The sequence below is a fragment of the Chlorocebus sabaeus genome, chromosome 20 (genome assembly GCF_047675955.1).
Source record: "Chlorocebus sabaeus isolate Y175 chromosome 20, mChlSab1.0.hap1, whole genome shotgun sequence".
Lineage (NCBI taxonomy): Eukaryota > Metazoa > Chordata > Mammalia > Primates > Cercopithecidae > Chlorocebus > Chlorocebus sabaeus.
Genome location: NC_132923.1, coordinates 51841859 through 51850590, shown reverse-complemented (window position 1 = coordinate 51850590; position 8732 = coordinate 51841859). Strand labels below are relative to the sequence as shown.

At 39.2% G+C, this 8732-nt stretch overlaps 1 protein-coding gene across 2 annotated transcripts in view; it reads right to left on the bottom strand.

Annotated features, from left to right (window-relative positions):
• Nucleotides 1–3114: 3114 nt before the first annotated feature.
• The window catches only part of MCOLN3 (mucolipin TRP cation channel 3), a 31440-nt gene continuing 25822 nt past the window's right edge, over nucleotides 3115–8732 (bottom strand). For both annotated transcript variants that reach the window (XM_007978110.3, XM_007978111.3), the window contains 4 exons: nucleotides 7293–7394; nucleotides 7064–7186; nucleotides 6069–6275; nucleotides 3115–4258 (listed from right to left, as the gene is read on the bottom strand). In XM_007978110.3, the coding sequence (XP_007976301.1) occupies nucleotides 4124–4258; nucleotides 6069–6275; nucleotides 7064–7186; nucleotides 7293–7394 (567 nt within the window). In that variant the 3' untranslated portion in view covers nucleotides 3115–4123. The remainder of the gene's footprint in view (nucleotides 4259–6068; nucleotides 6276–7063; nucleotides 7187–7292; nucleotides 7395–8732) is intronic.

The window sequence follows — 8732 nt, the reverse complement described above, 5'->3', positions numbered from 1 at the left end:
GGCATAGATTTGTTCATAATATTCTTTTATTATCCATTGAATGCCTGTGGGATAGGTAGTGATGCTCCCTCTTTCATGTCTAGTGTTAGTCATTTGCATCTTCCCTGTTTTTTCTTAGTTAGCTTGGCTATAGGCTTACTGATTTTATCTGTCTTTTCAAAGAACCAGCTTTTGGTTTTGTTGATTTTCTCCACTGATTTCCTGTTTTCAACTTCATTAATTTCTGCTATAATTTTTATTTTTTTCTACTTCCTTTGGATTTAACTTGCTCTTTGTCCATTTTCTAAGGTAGAAGCTTAGGAGATTGATTTTTACATCTTTCTTCTTTTCTAATATATGCATTCAATGCTATAAATTTTCCTCTAGGCACTGCTTTTACTGTTTTCCACAATTCTTTACCATTTTTGTTTGAGTTTGTATTTCGTTCAAAATGATTTGTAATTTCTCAAGCTTTCTTTCTTTTTTTTGAGACAAGGTCTCACTCTGTTGCCCAGGCTGGAGTGCAGTGGCACAATCGTGGCTTACTGCAGCCTCGACTTCCAGGGCTCAAGTGATCCTCCTGCCTCAGCCTCTGGATATTTCTTCTTTGACCCATGTGTTATTTAGATTCTATTAGACTTTCTATGTAGATCATAATATCTGCAAATAATGAGTTTTACCTTTTTTGTTCTAATCCATACACCTATTTGTATGTATTAATTTGAAAATAGTGTGGTGGGATAAAAAAATTAAAACTCAATATGTATTAGATAATTTAAAACTTTATTGAGTGAAAAAAGAAAATGGCACCTGAATTGTTTAAAAAAATGTAGCATCAGGAAAATCAATGTCTGCACAAAACTGATTTTTACAGACACAAATACTAAAATATCCACATTAATATCTATAAACCCATTTTCTTGGGGTTTCTTTCTTGACTACTGTGGCTTCTCTCTTGAGTGATAGAAGACCATTCTGAATCCTGAGACTTATAAACAACTTCTTATTTGTAGCCCCAACAAAGGGATTTATCTGTTCCTGGTCAAGCTCTGGACCCTGCAGCCACCACAAACCACTTGTAGGGAATCACTTTGTGTGCCGGCTAAAAATGGCAGATTCCTGGCCTCCCCCAGGACATGATGAATAAGAATCTATGCTTAGGCTTTGATAAAGAGAAAGAGAAAGAAAAGAGAGAAAGAAAGAAAGAGGGGAGAGAGAGAGAGAGAGAACGAATATCTCTGCTGGTATTACCTGTACATTCATAATTTTAACAAGATCCCCCAGTGGGCTGGGCGCGGTGGCTCACACCTATAATTCCAGCACTTTGGGAGGCTGATGCGGGCAGATCACTTGAGGACAGGAGTTCAAGACCAGCCTGGCCAACATAGCGAAACCCTGTCTGTACTAAAAATACAAAACAAAATAGCCACGTGTGGTGGTGTGTGCTTGTAGTTTCAGCGACTCTGGAGGCTAAGGCACAAGAATCGCTTGAACCTGGGAGGCAGAGGTTGAAGTGAGGTGAGATTGCTCCACTACACTCCAGCCTCTAGCTTGGGAAACAGAGCAAGACTCTATCTTTAAAAAAAAAAAAAAAAAAAAAAAAATCCCCTTATGCTTACAACCCTGAAAATCATTATGGCAGGAGGAGGGGACAGAGAATCTGACTTCCTGAAAAAGGGGGTATCATCGACAAAAATCCAGCCCTGATTTCCTGGGCTAAGGAGACTAGAAGCCTGGAAGAAAAAAATGACTTCAATTCTATGTTCTTTCTTACAACTGCCTTGGCATTCTGTATGGTACATATATACATGTAAGGAGAACTCTAAAATGACTGGCCCATAATTTATCTGCCTACCGAGATCAAGCCATCGTACTGGTTTGAGGACAGTTCAAAAAAGTCAGTCAGTGCTATTTCTTTCAGTAGACAGAAGAGCTATTCTCTCATGGACATCATTACTAAAAATTAAGCCTTGGAATTTATCAGGGACTCCTGCCACAATAAGAGAGCCTGGAGAATCAGGAGAGAGATGTGAAGGCACCAAGTCACTGGCTGTGATTCTACAGAAGAAACATAATGACTTCAGAGCAAAGCAAAACTCCAGGCCCAACACTGGGTCAGTGGTTTCATGTTTCCATTGAAGTACTGTTAGTCTAAAAATCTCACAAGGTGTAAAGAAAAGGATTTATCAGATAATAAACATTATTTCAAAACTCACATAGAATTCTAGTAATTTCTAAAAATGATAGTATTGTAAATATTAGAACTGTCCCCAAAATAGTCACTTAGACATTTACATTTTTTTATTTTTTAAAGCCTCAGGTACTTCAGAAACAACTTATACCTGTCATAAAACCTCCCATTTCAACACCTGGAGTCATTATTATGACTGTCATTATGATTAAATAATAAAATCTCAGTAAAACAAAGTTAGAAATTTAAAAATCAGTTTTTTAAAAAAAATGTTTGCTTTGAGATCTTTACTGCATATAATTGAATTCACTTCTGTTTGAATAAACAGTAAACACAATAAATATTCATGTGTTGAAAATCTGTGCAGTTCTCAATTAGCAGTCTATAAGGCAGTCTATAAGGAGTAGAGACTATTTCTATGTCTTTTTACAGCACACATTTCTCTTATTTTAAAATTTTAAGCATAATAGTTTTCACGTATATATATGTGTATACATATTTGAGACAGAGTCTCACTCTGTCACCCAGGCTGGAGTGCAGTGGCATGATCACAGCTCACTGCAGTCGACTTCCTGGGCTCAAGCAATCCTGCCTTAGCCTCCCAAGTAGCTAGGACTACAGGCATACACCACCACACCAGCTAGTTTTTTCTATTTTTTGTAGAGATGAGTCTCACTGTGTTACCTAGGCTGGTCTTGAACTCCTGGGCTCTAGCAATCCTCCTGCCTTGGCCTCTCAAAGTGCAGGGATTACATGCATGAACCACTGTGCCCAGCCCTGAAATATTTGTAATGTGAGTTATAGAACCTTGCCCCATGAAACCACAGCCTCTCACCCCAAAACACTTTGCTGTGAGACATAACGTGCCTATGAAAGGTATAGAACATCATTAGTTTTAACAGGCTGCTCAAGTACTAATAGAATAATCACTACTTGATCAAAAATGCATTTGTTATATGCTTTAATTTCATGCATATATAAGATACTCTTTTTACTTTCTACTTTAACACTCAAGGAGGATAGAAAACTTGTAAATGAGTATTTAAAAACCTGATCCTCTTAAGAACTAAAAGCAGAATCAAATAACAGTTGCCTTTCATAACCAAATGCAGTCATATGCTGGATAACAATGTTTTGGTCAACGATGTACCGCATGTACAATGGTGGTCCCAGAAGATTATAAAACCGTATTTTTACTGTCCCTTTTCTATGTGTAGATACTTACCATTGTGTCACAATTGCCTACTGTATTCAATACAGTAACATGTTGTACAGGACCAACAGGCTATACCAAATAGCCTAGGTGTGTAGTAAGCTATACCATCTAGTTTTATGGAAGTACCTGCTATGAGGTTTAATGACAAAATCACCTAACAACACATTTCTCAGACTGTATCTCTACCTAAGCGACACATGGCTGTATCACATTGTTAGCTGGCACATTCTCATTCTGGTGCACTCTTATTCTTCCTTTTAACAGAAGATTTTAAAATGCAATGATTACTGTATATATGGTAATGACCCCCAGTCTCTCAAGGATGGACTCCTGAGAGTGGTCCAAGCCAGGGTTACTAAGTTGTCCGAAGTCACAGTCAGACCAGGGATTGTTTTCCACTGATTATACAGTCCACACAGTCAGAATAGCGGGAAGCAAGAGTTTCAGAGCAAAAGAGAGGCACAGAGAATACATTCTAAAGCCATGGCAAAATAAGAAATAATAATAATCCAATAGCTTTCCTCATTGAAGTTATTTTTAAAAACAAGCCCAGCATAAAACTGCAAAGACATTAAATATTGCTTTTTAAAAATATAAACAGTTATTGGTGAATTATAGATCTCAATTAGCTCAAAATAAGTCTTCAAACATACTACATCTGATCTCAGAATATCCATATAGTCTTCCAACTCTGCTACACATTATGTTTTCCTCTAAAGTACAGATAAACCTGATAGCTACTTTTTACAACAGCAGAATAAAGATACTGGAGGGTCATCTTCTAATCTGTATTTTCCAGAGTTGGGTAGATCTTTGCACTCTGATATAAATGTACGAAGTTCAGTCTCTGGGAAACCATCTTGTTGGTAATGCTAAACAGAAGAATGTTAAAAGCTTTCATTAATAAGTCCCTTGAAAATAGCTTCATTCCAAATTCAAAATGGATCATTTGGCAAGGGAGGGGGTTTTCTACAGAGAGAGTATAGTTACTTCCGAGTACCTGCAAGGAGATGTAGCCTCTAGAGTCACTCAGGTTTGGCGGAGGTAAAGTGGGCCTGGGATTCTGCAGCTGCCTACCTGAGCTCTCTTTCTGGGTCCACTGAAACCCAAATGGGCACACCGAGTCTAAGTCTTAGTTGTCCTTCCAGGGAGAATTGAGTCAGCCCCATCCGAAGTCGAAGAACCTCTGTCACTACTCTGCCCTGTAGGCCTGTGACTTCTAGACCAGTGTGATGCAGGCATTTTCGAAGGAATATGGTTCAGGCCACAAGAAGCCCAGTGGAACTAAATTAACAAGGTTTTCTAGCAGGCTAAGAGATGGAAATCCCTGACCTTGCGCAGAAGACCTCAGCACAGTCTTGGACTCTCCTGAGCTGGCCCAGGTGTCTGGACAAAGGTCTGAATGCTGTAAGGGAACTTTCCAGTCTGCGTACCCTTTTGGAGTCAGTCTTCCAGGCAGACAAGTTTGTTTAAGGGCCTCATATTTATATCAGTTTGGGACCTAAAATTTCTAGGACATGCCATGATTAGAAAGGATCAAAAGTAACTTGGCTTGCCCCTTTGGCAAGGGCCTTGAGCCCACAGAAAGAGGTTAGCATCTAAAATATGAGTTTCAGGCTTATGTCATCAAAGGTGAAAACTCATGTTACCCTTAGAGCTCTCAGATGTCACCCTTGAATAACACATAGTTCTCTGCATGCAGAGTTGGAGGCAGTGAACTTTTAGAGCACCATTTGGAAGGATCTGAAGTTACAACTACATTCTTTTCCAGTTGCCTTGGTGATCCGAAGGACACATCTGCTGAGCAGATGAGAGAGCAAGGAGGACATTTGGTCCCTGAAATCTTGTTCAGTAAGGATGAAGTCACAGCCCTGGCTTCATGAGCAAAGTATTCATCATTATCAGCTCCAAACCAAGGCATTCTCTTTATCCCTAGGGCCAATCACATGGCTTCATGTTTCTTTACCCCTCTCATACCCAGAAAGAAAAGTCCCCAGGTGGAAGTGTCTATGCCACAAATACACCTAACAGTATAAGGTTATTGGAAATGTAAACATATGTGGATATTTATTCTGCCTTTCCATATTTCAATGGGCTCAAATTGATTTTTAGAAGATCTTATATGAATGACAATAGTTTTTCAGTTCAGGTATCTGACTATATAGAGCTACATGCTAGTACTGGACCTATTAATCCTTTTGCTATTCTGGAGGCTGGACCCTGGGCTTGTGCCTTGCAGGGCCTTGCAAAGAGCAATGGGCATAGTTACAGTACATTCCAAAGGGGTCAATTTTTCTTTATGAAAATTGGATTTTTTGTGTTCCCCACAATATTTTGGCTTGCTGAAATGCCATATGTTTTATTCACTCAATATCTACTAAACCTTTTCATTCTTTATTTAGTTTTTCACTCTTTATCCCCCAGACTTCTAATGACCCTTATAATTCTAATAAAAGGTTAGAAAGCTTGTGTGAGAAAGCATAACTACTTAGAGACTAAGACTTTCAACATTCAATTTTCCCTCTATTTCTGTTTATCAGTCTCTAAAAATAAGGTCTTTTTTTGCTATCCTGAAGAAAGTAACATTCCATCAACTTTTCTTCTGCCATTAGGTACTGAATTTTACTGCTACTCTACAAGTTATAGGACAATGCTACTACTTAAGGCTCTTGATAAACCTACCTTAATGGTTTCATATGTATCAGTGATCAGTGCAATGAAAAGACTTAAAATCATATATATGAAGAGGCTGATGAATGAGTAGAGGTAAATTCTACTAAACAGCCAGACCAAGTAACTTTTTTGCTGCATTTTTGCAAACGTGGCAAACATATCGTCTCCATTTATCAGAGAGAAAAGGCACTCAGAGACCATGTTCAGAGAACGAAACTGGAAAAAGAAAAGAGAAAAGTTCACTTTATTCCATGTTCCTTCCCATTGGAGACCTTTGTTCATGACATCATATTAAAGATAATAGGACCAGATAACCCAAGTTACCATTTTCAAACAAATAACCTGAGGTAACCACACACATTTGCTTTGTGATGCATATAACATATATAAGCCTACTATTTTTTTCCTGGAACAAGCAGCTTTCTCTTGGAGTAGCCTGAATCAAATGCAGGAGCTGGTCTGCACCCTCAGTGCTTTTCTGAATCAAGCCTTGCATCTGCCCTTTACCTTAAAGAGACCTTGAAATGCCTGTGCAGAGATACCCAGGTCCCAACCATGCATGCTCATACATTTCATTTTAAAGTTTATTTCACTTAAGGGCATAATATTCCAAACTATAGCTGTAGTAACAAAATTTTCAAATATTTCTACAAGTTTCCCCCTATGCTACTTTTTAAATAAAGTCACATTTTGAGAAGGCTTATCTGAATAGACTGCTCTTGGATATATCGATGAATCAAATTGACTAAACTTGACTTCAGTGGTGGTAAACGGAACTTAATTACCTGATATATTGCAAGAAAGAATTTGAGACAGTTGAGTACACCAAATATTCTCTCAAGCCGGTCACACCCTATTACTTTATAAATATGGCACTAGATATACTACCTTCAACATTTTAAGCTGAATCACAAAATAAAAGGAGTTCATTGAAAAAGGATAACAAGCCACTGGCACTATGCTAACGGCTTAATAGTAATAGGAAAAAAGTTGTTTATCAGTACCTTGTCATGGTAAGGCCCCAGCACGATCCATCCACAGAAGCAGTAGCCTAAGTAAATCATAGCTGCACAGCAGCAGAACCTGATGACATTGGGCAGCGCTGCTTGAAGGGTCAAAATGAGGAGCTGGGAAAGTAAGAGAGGCCATTAGAATCGCTTTGTCCTTTAGCCAAAGCAGTGCAATAACTTTGAGAGAAGTACCAACAGCATGGAGATCCGTGGAATTCCTTACATTGTACTTTGCAAAGAAACCGAGGTATCGGATGACTCCAAGCCACACAAGCATGGTAGAAGTCCCAAGAAGTATGCTACAGACATCATAACTAGTTAGACTCTAAGACAAAGTGGAAAAATGTAATCAGATTATAAAGCAGAAATTCATTTGGCAATAAATATTGAGGTAACTATGAGTCAGGCACTGTTCTAGGTGCTAAGGATAAAGCAGTGAACAAACAAAATTCTCTGCTGTCATAAAGCTTACATTCTAGTGGAGGGAAGAGAGAGAGAATAGAAATCAGTTAATAGAAACTTTGGGGACATTTGCTGCTGATAATTGCTGAAGAGAAAATTCAGAGGAGGGGATGAGGAATGGGTATGGGTTTGTCATTTTAAATACAGTGACCAGAGAAGGTCTCACTAAAAAGGAGGCATTTGAGCAAAGATCTGAAGGGAGGGAGGGAGCAAATCAGGGGAAAATCTAGGGGAGAAGACTTCCAGGCACAGGGACTGGCAAGTGCAAAGGCCCTGAGACAGGAGGGTGCTTGACAAGATAGTGCATCTGGCTGGAGTGAGCAATAGAAAAGGTATACAGTTATAGAGATAAGGTGGCACTCACCAAGTTTGTCTTTTCCTCTAACTCAACTGGGGAGATTTGAGAACCACAAACAGAGGTGACATGATCAGATGTTGGCTGCTGTGGTTGACAGCAGGTTGTTGGAGGAGTGAAGAGGCTATTGCAATAATATAAATGAGAGATGGTAGCTTCGACCAGGTTGGTAATAGTGGAACTGATGAGGTGATTTTTTTTTTTTTGAAACAGGGGTCTCACTGTGTCACCCAGGCTGGAGTGCAGTGTCACAACCACGGCTCAATGCAGCCTTGACTTCCTGGGCTCAAGAAAGCCTCCCACCTCAGCCTCCCAAGTAGCTTGGATTACAGACACATGCCACCTTGACAGCTAATGTTTTTTATTTTTCATAGAGATGGGGTCTCACTATGTTTCCCAGGCTGGTCTGGAACTCCTGGGCTCAAGCCATTCTCCTGCCTCAGCCTCTCAAAAGTGCTGGAATTATATGAGCCACAGTGCCTGGCCAATGAAGGTAGAACAATAGGATTTCCTCTAGGATTAGATGTGGGAAAGAGGAGATTAGTGAAAGAGAGGAGTCTGTGATGAATCCATGATTTTTGGCTTGAGTAACTGATGAGAGTTACCATTAACTGAAATTAGAAAGGCTATGGGAGAAGCAGGTTTTGACTGCAGAGGTGGGGGCTTTAGATGTTCTGTTTTAGGTGTGTTAAATTTGAAAGGAAAAGCAGACATCCAAGTGGAGATATAGACTAGATGGTTGATATGCAAATCTGGAGTTCAGGGAAGAATTCTAAGTGGGGGTATAGATTTGGGAATCATTGGCAGATAGATACTAAGCTATGGGACATGATGAGATTACCAAGA